The sequence below is a fragment of the Neoarius graeffei genome, chromosome 8 (assembly GCF_027579695.1).
Source record: "Neoarius graeffei isolate fNeoGra1 chromosome 8, fNeoGra1.pri, whole genome shotgun sequence".
Lineage (NCBI taxonomy): Eukaryota > Metazoa > Chordata > Actinopteri > Siluriformes > Ariidae > Neoarius > Neoarius graeffei.
In genome coordinates, this window is record NC_083576.1 from 35,661,369 (window position 1) to 35,680,490 (window position 19,122).

A 19,122-nucleotide genomic window follows, 5' to 3' on the forward strand; every position below is an offset into this window, starting at 1 on the left:
TTCATAAGTGAGAACGCACGTAATTGGGATAAGTGGCTCGAGCCCTTGTTGTTTTCAGTGCGAGAGGTCCCCCAAGCCTCCACGGGGTTCTCCCCGTTTGAATTATTATATGGGCGTAAACCGCGCAGCATTCTAGACGTGCTGCAGGAAAATTGGGAGGGACCTTCACAAAGTAAGAACGAAATTCAATACGTTATGGACCTGCGCGCAAAACTCCACATGCTCACCCACCTAACCCAGGAGAATTTGCGGCAGGCCCAAGAACGGCAAGCCCGCCTGTACAACAAGGGTACGCGCCTTAGAGAGTTCACACCAGGAGATAAGGTACTCATACTGTTGCCCACATCGAGCTCCAAATTGATCGCGAAGTGGCAAGGACCCTTTGAGGTCACACGGCGAGTCGGGGACGTCGACTACGAGGTGAGGCAAACGGACAGGGATGGGGTGCTACAGATTTACCACCTCAATCTGCTTAAACTCTGGAACGAGGAGGTCCCTGTGGCGTTGGTGTCGGTGGTTCCGGAGAAGGCGGAGCTGGGGCCGGAGGTTCAAAAAGGGACATTGGCATCACGTACCTCTCCGGTCCCCTGTGGAGACCACCTCTCCCCGACCCAACTCACGGAGGTCGCCCAGTTGAAGACCGAGTTTTTGGATGTGTTCTCGCCCCTGCCCGGTCGCACTAACCTCATAGAGCACCACATAGAGACGCCCCCGGGGGTGGTAGTGCGTAGCCGCCCTTACAGGCTACCCGAACACAAAAAAAAAGGTGGTTCGGGAAGAACTTGAGACCATGCTCGAAATGGGCATCGTCGAGGAGTCCCACAGTGACTGGAGCAGCCCGGTGGTCTTGGTACCCAAGGCCGACGGGTCGGTCCGGTTCTGTGTGGACTATCGAAAAGTCAACGCGGTGTCTAAATTCGACGCGTACCCAATGCCTCGTATTGATGAGTTGCTCGATCGACTTGGCACTGCTCGCTTTTATTCGACACTGGATTTGAAGAAGGGATATTGGCAGATCCCCTTGACTCCATTATCCCGAGAAAAAAATGGCCTTTTCCACGCCATTTGGTTTACATCAATTCGTCACACTTCCGTTTGGGCTGTTTGGGGTGCCCGCTACATTTCAGCGACTGATGGACAGGGTCCTCCGCCCCCACGCCACCTATGCGGCCGCTTATCTCGACGACATCGTCTATAGCAATGACTGGCCGAGGCACCTCGAACATCTAAGGGCCGTCCTTAGGTCGCTGAGGCGAGCGGGTCTCACTGCCAACCCGAAGAAGTGTGCGACTGGGCGGGTGGAAGTACGGTATCTGTGCTTCCACTTGGGCAACGGGCAGGTGCGTCCCCAAATTAACAAGACAGCAGCAATTGCGGCCTGCCCACGGCCCAAGACCAAAAAGGGGGCGAGACAGTTCCTGGGGCTGGCTGGGTACTATCGTAGGTTTATACCTAATTATTCAGACGTCACCAGCCCGCTGACTGATCTCACTAAAAAGGGGGCACCAGATCCGGTCCAGTGGACGGAGCAGTGCCAGCGGGCTTTCTCTGAGGTAAAGGCTGCACTGTGTGGGGGGCCACTATTACACTCCCCTGACTTTTCTCTCCCCTTTATGTTGCAGACCGATGCATCGAACAGAGGGCTGGGGGCGGTGTTGCCCAGGAGGTGGAGGGGGAGGACCGCCCCATCCTGTATATCAGCAGGAAGCTGTCGGTGCGTGAGGGGCACTACAGCACCATAGAGAAGGAGTGTCTGGCCATCAAGTGGGCAGTCCTCACCCTCCGGTACTACCTGCTGGGGCACCCTTTCACCCTCTGTTCGGACCACGTGCCCCTCCAGTGGCTCCACCGCATGAAGGATGCCAACGCGCGGCTCACCCATTGGTATCTGGCACTCCAACCCTTTAATTTCAAGGTGGTCCACAGGCCGGGGGCGCAGATGGTCATGGCGGACTTCCTCTCCCGTCAAGGGGGGGGGGGGGGGGGGGGGGGGGGGGCTGCAGGCCGGACGACCTTTGACCTGGATTTTCATGTGGTTACAATGTCAATTGCCTGTTGACATTTATTGGTAAACTACAAAACTAGAAATTAATACAAACAACAACGAATGATTAACAAAATGTGATCTACGAAAATATTTAGAAAGTGGACAGGAAGTGGAACAAAAAGATTTTGACACAGGTTAAACATTATCAGTTCATTTGTTTATAAACATTACAATTACTTCCTCATTTATGTAAATACGACATCGATATATTTATAAAAAAATATATTTTGTACCAAATATAAGTCTATGTAAAACAAATTTCAAATAAAAACTATGCTTCGTTAACTTAATACCACATACTGATTTTTTTTTTTAATTAATAATCTGGAAGTTGATAACTGTGGACAAAGGTGTCGATAATTGTAGAATGGTGTCACATGATCTGATATGCTAAGTAATCGGGAACCAACTCATTTTTTTTCCAGTGGAAGTTTGAGTAATTATTCATGCACAATTTACGTATTGAAAGTATTTTCTAAATTTGCAGTGGCCAAGAGATCGTTAAGGTATCAATAATTGGAGCCGCCGCTCTATTTCTCTATTTGAACGATTTGAGCAACCAAAAACAGCACAAAAACTAGAAAAGCACTCAGAGAGCGCAGACATCCGCCAAGAATCCTTTTAAAAAAATCCGGGATCCAGAAGGTGATCCGGATCACCGCCAAAATTTAATGGACTGTTACTTGTGCCCAGTCACACCTCTGGAAAAAATTTCAGAGCAATCCGTTCATAACTTTTTCTGCAGTGTTGCTAACAGACAAACCAACAAACAAACAAACAAACCAACCAACGCTACCGAAAACATAACCTCCTTGGCAGAGGTAATAAATCATATAGAAGACAGATTAAACATTGCTTACATGAAAGACGGTGTTCGTCTGACCCCCAGGTGAAATTTTCACGTGATGCGTGATGTCATGCACAAGGGGTCTAGAGCAGTGTTTCTCAACCACTTTTATAGGCCACAAATTTTTTTTCCAAGTTGAAGTTAATTTTTTACTTGCCGTCGGGTACAATTGCTGGGTTGCATCCGACGTCACGTCCACCTCATTAAGCTACGGTCACACTACAGCTCACGATGCTTTGTGATGGGTTATCGATGAAAATGAGGCATTTTGATGGCGATATACACGTGAGCTAAAAGTAATGATCACACTGTAGATGAACACTTGACTGTCGCACCTTTGGGCGCTGGAGTCTGGCGCAGCTCGAGCAGCTGCGCGCGCTCACGGAGCGTCTTGTGCGTGCGCTTGGACACAGTCGTTATGGGAAACACCTGACACTGATTTGAGCACAAATCAGCACGCACAGATACAGAAGCTGTTTTCACAGAGGCTTTGAGAAACATTATCACAGTCATATTTGTTTCTAGCCATGTTTATAACGCTGTTTAAATACTCTGCTTTTTGTTTTGCTTAAAAAAAATAAAAAATAAAACTTGGAAGATGGCTCTGGACACTTACAGTAATGCATTTATGTCTGAGGAGTTCAGTTGACTTGCTAACTTTAGGACTGCAATTGTCATGAACAGTTTTGCACTCAAGTTTGTATCAATGAAGAGTTTATAACTTCAAGAAATAGAGATGAAAGTGGTGCAAAGAAAAAAATCCTGAACTTTTGAAAGTCAAACTAACATGGGGGGGCGGGCAACGTCCCCCGAAAAAATTTTAATAACATAACACGCAAAACCCTGCATTCTAGTGCATTTTAGTACTTATTTTCACTAAAACAAGTTATAACTTTTAAGCCTTTTTCTTTCATGTACATTAATGATTAACATGTCAAAAATATCAAATCTAATTCCCCTAGTTAATGAGTAATTTTCAGGAGTGCATTTAGAAAACGCGGTGATTTTCCTGCTACACAGTCAATTACTTTGAAAAAAACATCAGACAGTTGAAGGTAAACTCAGCAAAGTCCCAAAACAGTACTGTTAAAAAGTAAAGGTCTGTTAGAGTTTCTAAAGCTTTCAGGTTTCAATGTTGGGGACATTGAGCCTCGTTTATCAATCTTTTAGTAGAGTTGTGTGTTTGCATAAGCTAAAGTGAACTAAAAATTTCCAATAAATATTTATGCGAGTTGAAGCAAATTGTTTACATTAGTTCGTATTGTCTGTAAATTTAAACACACCAATGAATACCAAATTCCTCATGTAAATCAGGGGCGTAGCTAGGATTTTTCAGGGGTGTGTGTGTGTCACACACTGACTGGCAGCCTGAGTGCATTATGTAACAAAAATTAATTACCATTGCTAGTTTTAGGTAGCTTAGAAACCGGCTCTTCCATTATTGCTGTTTCTTCCATGTTTTCTTGATGTTGTGTTCTAGAAACGGCACTAAAACTTAGCTTCGAAACCACAAAATGCAACTTTGATGGAAAAAAATATATAATTAATTGCTTACCTCTCTTCATGTCGAAAGAAGGAGGAAAGTTTTGGTTGTTTTGACATGATGAATTATTAACACAAGAGGAAATACTTGTAATTCACAACTAAAAAGACTGCAGCTACACTGGCAGCTTGAACATGCTTTCTAGTGCGATTGTGCTGCGCTTGCGCAGAACGGTGTCAGTCCTGCACGCCTTAGCACATGCACCTGAAGGCACGCGCGCCTAACGAGCTCCGGCATGCGCGCCGTTAACAAAGAACACCAGTCTTTAATCAATGAACTATGTTTGGGCTATTTAAGGACTGCGCCCATGCAAGGACGATGCAAAGTATTACGCCACGTCTAGGAATGAGAAAAATCCGAAAAATAAATTTCTCCATTCGGGAAACCGGAGACTTTCAAGAGTTTTGTCAAATATCCGGATTTCCGGGTAAATCCGGAAGACTTTCATCTATGAAGAAAACAAACTTCATATTAAAACTATCATGATTTTCCTGGTTTCACAGTTATACTTTGTGACTCTATAGGACACTGTTATAAATAATAAGTTCAATTTATATAGCGCCTTTCTCAAAACCTAAGGTCACTTTATAATTAATAGAAGAGAGTTATTTATAATCACGCTATCTGTCATCACCCAAATGAGGATGGGTTCCCTTTTGAGTCTAGTTCCTCTCGAGTTTTCTTCCTCATGTCATCTGAGGGAGTTTTTCCTTGCCACCGTCACCACAGGCTTACTCATTGGGGATAAATTAGGGATAAAATTAGCTCAATTTTAAAGTCTTTAATTTTCTGTAAAGCTGCTTTGCAACAACGCATGTTGTGAAAAGTGTTATAAAAAACTTGACTTAACTATCACGCCTGCTAACAAACACTCTTCTTGTACTTAGATCTGTCTACCGCCGTCTATCGTGTAACGTGCTGATCCCCAGATCTTTAACCCAGCTACATATAAAAAGTTGTTCACCTCCATGCTCTTCCAGGTTTTCATCTGTTTGTCCATGTAGAACAATGTCTGCAGCACCAGGTAGTTTGAGATTTCGGGGAACTCAACGGATGGATAATTTTCCAACTCATTGGAAAAATCCTTCTTTGTTAGCATGTAAGGATCTAATCCCATTGAGTGGTTTCGATATCAACTTCTTTTGAGTGTACTTCTTGGTTTTAATAACTTGCTTGTTTTCTGTACACAAACATGGCAATAAGTTTGTATGTTAATCGACCAGACTCCACTTTTGGATCATTAATCCCTTTTGACTGAGAATGACCTGCATGCATGGTTTTATGTTTGCTTCTGGCACATCCTTCCAGTTTTAAATATAATACTTACAATTAAAACAGTTGGTTTTTACTGCACTTATTTAATTCCGTTAATGCACTTTACAATAGATTATTAGATTCTAATACAATAGATGAGCCAAAATAATTGGGGACCTTTTTAAATGGGCCCCGACTTGTTACAAGTATGAATAGGTGGACCTCAAAGCTGAAAAGGTTGAGAACCCCTGGTCTAGAGCCCACTCGGCGCCAAGCGCTTCGTCGGCTATCAGCTCATGTACGACTCGATTTCGTGAAATAACTTAAATACACACACACACACTATTTTCAAAATTTATTTTGTTTCACATGTTAAGTTGTACTTAAATTGCATTCTCCTTGTTTTCCTTTACTTCGATATAAGAATTAAACCATTTTGTTAATTGTACAATAAGATGTTGACGTATTTATTATTAATTATTCTCACTTCATACAATCATTTATGTACTTGCATTATTCTATCTTTATTGCCCAATCATAATAATCTGCCAATAATAATCTCCGGGTAGCTACAACCCCAATTCCAAAAAAGTTGGGACAAAGTACAAATTGTAAATAAAAACGGAATGCAATAATTTACAAATCTCAAAAACTGATATTGTATTCACAATAGAACATAGACAACATATAAAATGTCGAAAGTGAGACATTTTGAAATATCATGCCAAATATTGGCTCATTTGAAATTTCATAACAGCAACACATCTCAAAAAAGTTGGGACAGGGGCAATGAGAGGCTGGAAAAGTTAAAGGTACAAAAAAGGAACAGCTGGAGGACCAAATTGCAACTCATTTGGTCAATTGGCAATAGGTCATTAACATGACTGGGTATAAAAAGAACATCTTGGAGTGACAGCGGCTCTCAGAAGTAAAGATGGGAAGAGGATCACCAATCCCCCTAATTCTGCGCCGACAAATAGTGGAGCAATATCAGAAAGGAGTTCGACAGTGTAAAATTGCAAAGAGTTTGAACATATCATCTACAGTGCATAATATCATCAAAAGATTGAGAGAATCTGGAAGAATCTCTGTGCGTAAGGGTCAAGGCCGGAAAACCATACTGGGTGCCCGTGATCTTCGGGCCCTTAGACGGCACCGCATCACAGAGAACATGATCTGTGAACACAATTCACCGTGCCATCCGCCGTTGCCAGCTAAAACTCTATAGTTCAAAGAAGAAGCTGTATCTAAACATGATCCAGAAGCGCAGACGTCTTCTCTGGGCCAAGGCTCATTTAAAATGGACTGTGGCAAAGTGGAAAACTGTTCTGTGGTCAGACGAATCAAAATTTGAAATTCTTTATGGAAATCAGGGACGCCGTGTCATTCGGACTAAAGAGGAGAAGGACGACCCAAGTTGTTATCAGCGCTCAGTTCAGAAGCCTGCATCTCTGATGGTATGGGGTTGCATTAGTGCGTGTGGCATGAGCAGCTTACACATCTGGAAAGACACCATCAATGCTGAAAGGTATATCCAGGTTCTAGAGCAACATATGCTCCCATCCAAATGACGTCTCTTTCAGGGAAGACCTTGCATTTTCCAACGCCAAACCACATACTGCATCAATTACAGCATCATGGCTGCGTAGAAGAAGGGTCTGGGTACTGAATTGGCCAGCCTGCAGTCCAGATCTTTCACCCATAGAAAACATTTGGCACGTCATAAAACGGAAGATACGACAAAAAAGACCTAAGACAGTTGAGCAACTAGAATCCTACATTAGACAAGAATGGGTTAACATTCCTATCCCTAAACTTGAGCAACTTGTCTCCTCAGTCCCCAGACGTTTACAGACTGTTGTAAAGAGAAAAGGGGATGTCTCACAGTGGTAAACATGGCCTTGTCCCAACTTTTTTGAGATGTGTTGTTGTCATGAAATTTAAAATCACCTAATTTTTCTCTTTAAATGATACATTTTCTCAGTTTAAACATTTGATATGTCGTCTACGTTCTATTCTGAATAAAATATGGAATTTTGAAACTTCCACATCATTGCATTCCGTTTTTATTTACAAGTTGTACTTTGTCCCAACTCTTTTGGAATCGGAGTTGTATATATAAAACGCTGTCAATCGGTAATCCCATTGAACCGCGTTTAGAGAATTTAGTCCAACACTGTGTTCAGTGTAGGTAGCAACTGTTATAGCCTTATGTTAAAAATAAATGTAAACCTTCATATGAAGTTTGGTACGAGCTAGTTGAAACAATTGAGGTTGAGGAGCTGTCTAATCCAGGAGAGAAAATCCAGAAGACATACACAAAAACAATTTACTTTCATTAAAAATGTTAACAAAGAGGACAAAAAAAACCTAAGCCGGATTATGTGGCTTATTTTAGAACACGATATTTCAACATACGTGACAACAAAATGCATGGTGAATTAATTGGAAAAAAAGAAAAGGGGAAAAAAACTTATAATTACCCATCCTCTGTCATCCACAGCCAAATCGTTTTGAATAATTCTTCTTTGAAATGAAGCGTTTGACATCCAACTGAAAGGTGAATTATCGCCACCTACTGGATTGGCGTGTAGGTCTGGTTCTTCATCTTCGGGTTTTTACGGCAGCTTGCATCCTGGGTGTTGCACTACTGCCATCTTCTGTATTGGAGTAGTTCCTACTTTTCAGGGTTGTCAAGTTTCCCGATCAGTCCTGTTTTCCTTCTTCTTTGCATTATAATGCAATCTCCCTCAGTTTTTATTCATTTAAATCTGTTTGTTTAGTCTTGTAGTCCTCAGTAACCTAAATAGCTCTCTTTTACCCTGCACATTGTCTCCATACTCCAATATACTTTTACTGCTATTTTCTACTCTTCCTACCTCCCATAATTCATTCATCATTTCTTGTCTGGGGTGTGAATACTTCCCATATGATGGGAGAACGTGTTCAACTGTTTCCCTCTCCTGGCAATGATAAAAAAAAAAAAAAACTGTTGGATGTTTTCACAGAATAGGGTGACCAGACGTCCCCGTTTTCTGGGGGCAGTCCCCATTTTTGGTGGCCTGTACCCGGCTGGAATTATCCCTGAAAATGACCCCGTTTTTAACCATGACTGACAGACCCGGAAAAAAAACCCCAAACCAAATCATCTACAACATTTCAGTATTGTTTTGTGGATCACTTTAAGACGGACTCAGGCCAATAGCAGAGATGTTCTAGAACACACGCGTGCCCCCGTCAAAATTAATTTTATTAATAAGGTTTAAAAAAGAAATAAAATAAATCATTATGTGGGATTGAGCTGAAGAGTTTCTGGTATAAATTTGTATTTGATAGTAGGTCCTAGCTTAGTTTTTTTTTTTTTTCGCTCATGATGCGAATGCAGTGAAAAGCAAGCTGGGCGAGTCCTGCTGGATTTTAACAGGGCGCGGGAGCTTTGAGGATCGACAAAATAACATACTGTATTCCCGGACTGCACTGTAGACCAGGGGTTCTCAACCTTTTCAGCTTTGAGGTCCACCTATTCATGCTTGTAACGAGTCAGGGCCCATTAAAAAAGATCCCCAGTTACTTTGGCTCATCTATTCCATTAGAATCTAATGATCTATTGTAAAGTGTATTAATGGAATGCAGCATCACTCCATTACAGATGGGAGCCCAGGAATTAAATAAATGCAATAAAAACAAACTGTGTTTAATTGTATGTATTGTATTTAAAACTGTAAGGATGTGCCAGAATCCAACATAAAACCATGCATGCAGATCATTCTCAGTCAAAAGGGATTAATGATCCAAAAGTGGAGTCTGGTCGATTAACACAAGAACTTATTACCATGTTTGTGTCCAGCAAACAAGTAAGTTATTAAAGCCAAGAAGTACACTCAAAAGAAGTGGATATAGAAACCACTCAATGGGATAGAACCTTACACGCTAACAAAGAAGGATTTTTTCCTATGAGTTGGAAAATTATCCATCTGTTGAGTTCCCTAACATCTCAAACTACCTGGTGCTACAGACATTGTTCTAGACAGACAAACAGATGAAAACTTGGAAGAGCATGGAGGCGAACAACTTTTTATATGTGGCTGGGTTAAAGATCTGGGGAGGACACTACAAGATAGATGGCAATAGACGGATCTAAGTGCTGGAAGAGTGTTTTTAGCAGGCGTGATATTTACAAAAGCAAAACAGAAAGCATAATCATAAAGCAGAGTATTTAAACAGTGTTATTGTGGCAGCGGGGGCGTGGTCAAGCACCGGTCTGTGACAGGAGGGCGGAGTCAGGGAAGGTGAGTGGCAGAATCACTACACCTGATGGCAATTAACCTGTGTTTGTGTGTCTTCCCAGTAACCGCGCCCTATTTAAGGAGGCAGAGGGAGAGCAGAGGGAGAGCTTCCCCGGATGAGACTACAGTGAGTGTGTCTGTCTCTGTCTCTGATTGCTATTTGAATTGTCTACTGAAAAGTGCGGCAATAAAGCCTCCGTTGAACCTTGATCTCTGTCCTGCCATCCTCTGGGCTCCACCCACCCATAGGGAACTTACTACAGTGGTGCCGAAACCCTGGACAGTGGAGCACCAACCCAGCAGCCCCATGGAATCCTCCCCGTTCGCCGACCTGGTCCACGCCCTCGCCACGGCTCAGCAAAGCCAGCACCAGGCGCTCGTCACACTCACGCTGTTTGAACAGGTCGCCGAAGCCTCGGGGTGCTGACGGGAGAGGCACAGCTGGCCGTGCTCAAGCTCCCCGCCGACCGCCGGCTGGCCTACGCAGACCTCCGCCGGGCCATCCTCCAGCGCGTGGGGCGCACACCGGAACAACAGCGCCAGCGCTTCCGCGTGCTGTGTTTGGAGGAAGTCGGCCGGCCGTTCGCGTTCGGCCAGCAGCTCTGGGACGCCTGCTGGCGGTGGTTGAGGGCCAACGATTGCGACGCTGAGGGAATCGTCGACCAGGTGGTACTGGAACAGTTCATCGCCCGCCTACCAGCAGGAACCGCGGAGTGGGTCCAGTGCCACTGCCCGGCGTCGCTGGATCAGGCAGTCGGGCTGGCGGAGGATCATTTGGCGGCTGTTCCGGCGGCAGGACAGCCAAAGACGTCAACCCTTCTCTCCTCTTCTCTCTCTCTCTCTCTCTCTCTCCCCTTCCTTCTGTGTCCCGTCCTCGCCCCATTCCCCCACCGCGGAGACGGGGGCCGGCTCCACCCCAGCCGGCCCGCCGCACCCGTGGTGCCCTCCCGTTTCTCCCTTCTGTGTCTGTCTCCCCCCCCCTCAGATGAGTGAGCCCCAGAACACCGGTGCAGAGGGAAAGCCCGGGCCGGTTTGCTGGCGCTGCGGGGAGCCGGGCCACCTGCAACAACAATGCACAGCAATGGAAGTGGGTGCGGTGGTACGGATCCCCGACGTGCCAGAGGCTGCCCTCAATCGGGCCGGAGCGTGTCGCATACCGGTGAGTGTCCAAGGGGCTACATATCAGGCGATGGTGGATTCTGGTTGCAATCAGACCTCGATCTGCCAAAGCCTGGTTCAAGACGAGACATTGGGGGGAGCACAGGGGGTGAAGGTGTTGTGTGTGCACGGGGATGTTCACAGCTACCCTTTGGTGTCGGTCCACATATTTTTCAGAGGGGAAAAATCTATAGTGAAGGCGGCGGTTAATCCTCGCCTTACCCACTCTTTAATTTTGGGGACTGATTGGCCGGGATTTCAGGGTTTAATGACGCGCCTAGTAAAGAGTGGGTCCTGCCATTTGACAGGGGGAGGTCCCGTGTTGCTTTGGCGGGAGTAGCTGTCGCAGAGCCGTCTACGTCATCTTTGCGTCAGAGTGAGGAGCCGCCGGCTCCTCCTCTCTCTATTGGGGAATCCCTCGTGGATTTCCCATTAGAACAATCGCGAGACGAGACTCTGCGGCATGTGTTTGACCAAGTGAGAGTAATCGATGGTCAAACGCTCCAGCCAAACGCCACCCCATCCTTCCCCTACTTCGCAGTTATGAAGGATAGATTATACCGAGTGACGCAGGACACTCAAACTAAAGAGCGAGTCACACAGCTGTTAATTCCGAAGAGCCGCCGGGAATTGGTATTCCAGGCGGCTCACTTTAATCCCATGGCTGGACACTTAGGGCAGGATAAAACACTAGCCCAAATAATGGCCCGATTCTATTGGCCGGGGATTCGCGGCAATGTCCGTAGGTGGTGTACGGCATGCCGCGAATGCCAGTTAGTAAATCCAGCGGCCATTCCAAAAGCGCCTTTGCGCCCTCTTCCGGTAATCGAGACCCCGTTCGAGAGAATTGGGATGGATCTCGTCGGGCCATTAGATCGGTCAGCACGAGGGTACCGCTTTATATTAGTTCTGGTGGACTATGCAACGCGATACCTGGAAGCAGTGCCTCTGCGCAATATCTCAGCACGCAGTATTGCGGAGGCACTCTTTCGCGTCATCTCCCGAGTTGGAATCCCGAAAGAGATTCTGACTGATCAAGGCACCTCGTTTATGTCACGTACACTGAACGAACTGTATGGCTTGTTGGGGATTAAGCCGATCCGCACCAGTGTGTATCGCCCACAAATGGATGGTTTAGTAGAACAGTTCAACCGCACCCTCAAAAATATTATTAAAAAATTCGCGAGTGAGGACGCACGTAATTGGGATAAGTGGCTCGAACCCTTGCTGTTCTCAGTGCGAGAGGTCCCCCAAGCCTCCACAGGGTTCTCCCCGTTCGAATTATTATATGGGCGTAAGCCGCGCGGCATCCTAGATGTGCTGCGGGAAAATTGGGAGGAGGGACCTTCACAAAGCAAAAATGAAATTCAGTACGTTATGGACCTGCGCGCAAAACTCCACACACTCACCCACCTAACTCAGGAGAATTTGCGGCAGGCCCAGGAATGGCAAGCCCGCCTGTACAACAAGGGTACGCGCCTTAGAGAGTTAACTCTGGGAGATAAGGTACTTGTACTGTTGCCCACGTCGAGCTCCAAATTGATCACCAAGTGGCAAGGACCCTTTGAGGTCACACGGCGAGTCGGGGACGTCGACTATGAGGTGAGGCGAACGGACAGGGGTGGGGTGCTACAGATTTACCACCTCAATCTGCTTAAACTCTGGAACGAGGAGGTCCCCGTGGCGTTGGTGTCGGTAGTTCCGGAGAAGGTGGAGCTGGGGCCGGAGGTTCAAAAAGGGACATTGGCATCACGTACCTCTCCGGTCCCCTGTGGAGACCACCTCTCCCCGACCCAACTCACGGAGGTCGCCCAGTTGCAGACCGAGTTTTCGGATGTGTTCTCGCCCCTGCCCGGTCGCACTAACCTCATAGAGCACCACATAGAGACGCCCCCGGGGGTGGTAGTGCGTAGCCGCCCTTACAGGCTACCCGAACACAAAAAAAGGTGGTTCGGGAAGAACTTCAGACCATGCTCGAAATGGGCATCGTCGAGGAGTCCCACAGTGACTGGAGCAGCCCGGTGGTCTTGGTACCCAAGGCCGACGGGTCTGTCCGGTTCTGTGTGGACTATAGAAAAGTCAACGTGGTGTCTAAATTCGACGCGTACCCAATGCCTCATATTGACGAGCTGCTCGATCGACTAGGCATGGCTCGCTTTTATTCGACACTGGATTTGATGAAGGGATATTGGCAGATCCCCTTGACTCCATTATCCCGGGAAAAAACGGCCTTTTCCACACCGTTTGGCTTGCACCAATTCGTCACACTTCCTTTTGGGCTGTTTGGGGCACCTGCTACGTTTCAGCGGCTGATGGACAGGGTCCTCCGCCCCCACGCCACCTATGCGGCCGCATACCTGGATGATATAATCATTTATAGTAACGACTGGCAGTGGCACTTACAACACCTGAGGGCCGTCCTTAGGTCGCTGAGGCGAGCGGGTCTCACTGCCAAGCTGAAGAAGTGTGCGATTGGGCGGGTGGAAGTACGGTATCTGGGCTTCCACTTGGGCAACGGGCAGGTGCGTCCCCAAATTAACAAGACAGCAGCAATTGCGGCCTGCCCGAGGCCCAAGACCAAAAAGGGGGTGAGACAGTTCCTGGGGCTGGCTGGCTACTATCGTAGGTTTATACCTAATTATTCAGACGTCACCAGCCCGCTGACTGATCTGACTAAAAAGGGGGCACCAGATCCAGTCCAGTGGACGGAGCAGTGCCAGCAGGCTTTCTCTGAGGTAAAGGCTGCACTGTGTGGGGGGCCACTATTACACTCCCCTGACTTTTCTCTCCCTTTTGTGTTGCAGACTGACGCGTCGGACAGAGGGCTGGGGGCAGTGTTGTCCCAGGAGGTGGAGGGGGAGGACCACCCCATCCTGTACATCAGCAGGAAGCTGTCGGTGCGTGAGGGGCGCTACAGCACCATAGAAAAAGAATGTCTAGCGATCAAGTGGGTGGTCCTCGCCCTCCGTTACTACCTGCTGGGGCGCCCTTTCACCATCTGTTCAGACCACACGCCCCTCCAGTGGCTCCACCACATGAAAGATGCCAACGCGCGGATCACCCGTTGGTATCTGGCACTCCAACCCTTCAATTTCAAGGTGGTCCACAGGCCCAGGGGCGCAGATGGTCGTGGCGGACTTCCTCTCCCGTCAGGGGGGGGGGGGGAGTCGGCTGCAGGCCGGACAGCCACCCGGCCTGAGTCAGGTGGTGGGGGTATGTGGCAGCGGGGGCGTGGTCAAGTGCCGGTCTGTGACAGGAGGGCAGAGTCAGGGAAGGTGAGTGGCAGAATCACTACACCTGACGGCAATTAACCTGTGTTTGTGTGTCTTCCCAGTAACTGCGCCCTATTTAAGGAGGCAGAGGGAGAGCAGAGGGAGAGCTTCCCCGGACGAGACTACAGTGTGTGTGTCTGTCTCTGATTGCTATTTGAATTGTCTACTGAAAAGTGCGGCAATAAAGCCTCCGTTGAACCCTGATCTCTGTCCTGCCGTCCTCTGTGCTCCACCCACCCATAGGGAACTTACTACAGTTATAAACATGGCTAGAAACAAACATGACAGTGATAATGATGGTACTTCACAAAGCTTACGTGGAAACAGCTTCCATATCTGTGCGCCAGACTCAAGCGCACAAAGACGTGACTGGGTCCCAAGCACGTGCACAACGCACTTCATGAGCACACGCAGCCACTCGAACTGTGCCAGACTCAAGCACGCAAAGGCATGAGTCAAGTCACCTACTGTGTGACCACAACTTTTAGCTCACATGTATATCACCACCAAAATGCCTCATTTTCATCGATAACCCATCGCAAAGCATCGCAAACCGCAGTGTGACCATAGCTTAATGAGGCGGATGTGATGTTGGCTGCAACCCACCAATTGCACTCTACTACGAGTAAAAAATTAACTTCAATTTGAAAAATTATTTGCAGCCCACTAGATGGTGCGTTGCAGCCCACTAATGGGCCATGGCCCAGTGGTTGAGAAACACTGGTGTAGACTACATGTAAACTACATGTAGTCTACATGTGTGCGCCATCCATTTATGTTTATGGTATCGTTAACACACATGTTCATAAGCCAAAATGATAAAATGCTGCAGCAGGCTTTCTGCGTACACACATGTGTTGGCTGTCTAGCTACTGCTCAGATTCATTAATAGGGTATCCCTGTACTTACTATACCCTGTGTATGTACATGGTGTACTTGCTGTTTTGGGGGTGAAACTCACTTTGATTTTTCCGACAGCGGCTGGATAGGTCTGTGAGAGATGTTGATTTTGCAATGGCTCTGAAGAAAATCTGCTTGAAATCCCGAGTCCTGGGAACTATGACTTATTATAGGACTTGTTCACATGCAACTCACATAATCATTATATCATTTTCTCAGTCTGTTAGACTCAGGAGCTCAGATTGCAGTTACTAACTTTGTATTATAGACATGCAACTCTTGCAGTCTTTGTTTTTTGTTACCTCGGTATTAAGTGGCCACTTACATTCCCTCGGTTTACCTGGGTATATTCACTGTCTTATATGTCCATTGAATGTCCTGAGCAGGAGCTCAGATTGCAGCTGCTAAAATAGTAATAATTTATTGATATAAGGTGTTTTGTGGTCAGTGTACTACACTGTATATGTCATGTGGTAATGCATTATATGATAATGCAACTTTCATAAATATTACCATACAGTATATTAGTTGTAATTATGTCTTATGCATATACCTGCAATTCTGACAATATCATTTTCAGTGATTAATAAAATGGTTTTGAAAGTGCCTACTTTTAAAACATATTTTTGATATGGTAATTTTCTTTAAGAGATTTCATTTACAATATGTCTCTGACAGCTCAAACTTTGAAACTGCAGAGTTTCCCCAGCCTTACTGGGTTGACCACCCCCCCCCCCCCCCGCCCAATCTTCCTGGATCTGCCCCGGAACACCTCTGGCGATAGCTTTTCCAGTATTTTAACTGGTGGAGCTGAGGAACAGCTTTTTAGCAGAGCGCTACAGTCTTTGCCAAAATCATTCATTCAGCTTTGACAGATCGCGACATCCGCTCCTGGAGAGGCGACATTGTTTGTCATCTGTTATTTAGCCTTTAAATGTGTAAGCTACACTTTGCGATGTTGTATATGACATAACATTGCTTGTCACACTATACTGAGATGTCGCGGTTGACCTAAGAAACCATAGCCTACTGTGACCAATACTAGCAGGAGAAAGCTCAGTGCAGCACCAATCAGTCAGATGAAGTTCTTGCTAGATGTAGCGTTGCTGTAACAGAAATCCAGCTGAGGTAAAATTGTAACAGTTCAACTGCATAAGCTAACATACACACACATTGGTGTGTTATCCCACAGAGTGGCTACGTAAAGCTGTAGGCTTATGGTAATGTTATGAAAGTGTCAGTAATTTGTATAATTTGTTGTGATCTGTAGCGGACAACATATTTTGATTAAGGCTACTAATTTAGGCTAGATCGTCAATTCAGCTATGGCTACAATTTAGACTATGGGAGATCGGGAATCATTTGTATCCTCAAATAATAATAATAATAATAATAATAATAATAATAATAATAATGTGTTACCATACCTTGAAATTGCTTGGCTTGAAGTAAACTGTTTATTAAATTGTGTTGTTTGTTTAGTATATTTTTAAATACATTGTCCATTACGGTTGTCTGTGTCTATGTGTCAGCCCTGTGATGACCTGGCGACTTGTCCAGGGTGTACCCCGCCTTTCGCCCATAGTCAGCTGGGATAGGCTCCAGCTTGCCTGCGGCCCTGTAGAACAGGATAAAGTGGCTAGAGATAATGAGATGAGATGAGATGAGATATTTACTTTCATGTACCCATACCAGAGATTTTCACATTGTCTTTAATTCATGTTAACCTAAAGCAGTTGTAGAATCGGCCTACAGTGCACTCAGTGAGGAAAATCCCACTTTTTATGCAATGCATGATCAAAATACATGAAAACCAGAAATGCTCCCCCCCCCCCCCCCCCCCATTACAAAAATTAGAGGTTTTAATGATATTTTTACCGCTGAACCAAAAATGTTCCCGGTTTTCTTCTCAGAAATCTGGTCACCTTATCCTAGAATGTGAAGTGTGCTGTTTAGGTTGCTATCTATACCCAATTCTCAGCCTGTTCATTATCACCTGCTCTATCCTCCCTGTTCCCCTATTGCTTGATACGCCACCTACTTTGTCTTAAATAGCATATAAATGTCTTCCTTTTGTTTCATTATCCCACTGACTTTGCCACGACTGATTTGTCTTTCTCCAGACTATGCTTTTCCCTTCTGATTTCGATAATTTAATATTGACTTTCACATTTCCTTTTTTGATTGCTTCTTTTGCTCGTTTGTCTGCTTGTTCGTTTCCAAGGATACCTACATGGGCTGGAACCCACATGAATGTGACCACTCTCCCTTGCCTAATCAACCTGAAGCTTATAAACAAGACTTCATACAAAAGATCGAAGTGGCTTTTGGCTGTTCCTGTTGAATACGTGACAAAGAGTTAAATCAGCAGTCTTGTCACTGTGCTTGACCTTAAGCAATTCCACATCTACACCAGGACTTTTTTTTTGTCAAGTATGTTTTATTCGATACACCAAGACTTTCTAAGATCCAGGTAGGTCTGGTAGGCCACAGAACAGTTGCTCCAAACTCTCTATCATACACTCCCATGTCTCTTGCTGTTTGGTCACCTATCCAGCCAAAACTTTGCTTTTGCATTCTCTCCTTCTCCCAACATATCTGCAAAACCCTTTTGTTGGATGCATATCTTCATGTCCCTTTATGTTTATCCAATAATTAGCTGTTAGTTATCTTTGGTGCAGCTGTCATGGCATTTCACCTGTTTTGACTTGTAGTGCACACACTGGAGAGGTTCTAACTGCACCTAAACACACACTTAGTGCTCGAGCTTGTACGACATCCAGCTCTGCCAGCACAGATGTTGCTGCTGACCCATACACAATACTGCCATAGTCAAGTCTAGATCTTATTAAGGCTACGTAAATTTATTTCAAAGACTGCCTGCTAGCTCCCCATTCCAATCCTACCAGACACCTCATGACATTTAAAACTATTCTGCACTTGTTAGCCACATGCTTTACATGCTCTCACCATGTTAGTCTCTGGTCCAAATAGATTCCTAAAATACGAAAACTTTCAACTGTCTCTATATTATGCCCATATAATTTCAGATTAAACTCCCTATTTCTTTTCTTTGTAAAGAGCATAGATTTTGTTTTTTCCACAGAGAATTTAAAACCCCATTTTCCCCCACTTTCCCACTAAGTTGATTCCATCCTGCAATTTCTTAATAATGTGTTCGACATTTCTCCCTCTTTTCCACAGTGCCGTCATCCGCAAGTAGTGATCTCCCCATGTCCAGCAGAATGTTGTCAAATATGTCATTAATCATTACAGTGAATAGCATTGGACTTAAAACACTCCCCTGGGGTGTTCCATTTTCTACAATGTGCCGTGTTGAAAGTTCTAGCCCTATTTTAATTTGAATAGCTCTACCATCTAAAAAATCCATTATCCAGTTAAAAACTTTCCATCCAATCCCCATACTGTGCAGTTTGTTCATCAGTCCCTCCCTCCATAACATATCATAAGCTTTTTCCACATCAAAAAATACTGTTGCCACTGCGTCTTTATTTATTGGGACTTTCCTAATCTCATCCTCCAAACATAACACTGGGTCCATAGTACCCCTTCCTCTCCTAAACCCACTTTGCCATACAGCCACCTTACCTTCTCTCTCCAACCAATACATAAGTCTCTTGTTAACCAGCCGTTCCATCAGTTTACATACATGAGATGTCAAGGCTATAGGTCTGTAGTTTTCTGGTTTACTGGCATCCTTTCCAGGTTTCTTTATTGGAACAATTATTGCTTCTTTCCACCTTTCTGGGATTCTCTCCCCTTCCCACACTTTGCTAAATAGTGATAAAGTTTTA

The 19,122-nt window shown here is 45.4% G+C and overlaps 1 protein-coding gene across 2 annotated transcripts in view; it reads right to left on the minus strand.

The window, feature by feature from the left end:
• The window catches only part of spdl1 (spindle apparatus coiled-coil protein 1), a 130,404-nt gene extending 122,143 nt beyond the window's left edge, over positions 1–8,261 (minus strand). Inside the window, exon 1 of one of the 2 annotated variants that reach the window (XM_060927605.1) lies at positions 8,175–8,261. In XM_060927605.1, the coding sequence (XP_060783588.1) occupies positions 8,175–8,178 (4 nt within the window). In that variant the 5' untranslated portion in view covers positions 8,179–8,261. The remainder of the gene's footprint in view (positions 1–8,174) is intronic. The other variant, XM_060927604.1, reaches the window with a different exon arrangement.
• Positions 8,262–19,122: the final 10,861 nt, after the last annotated feature.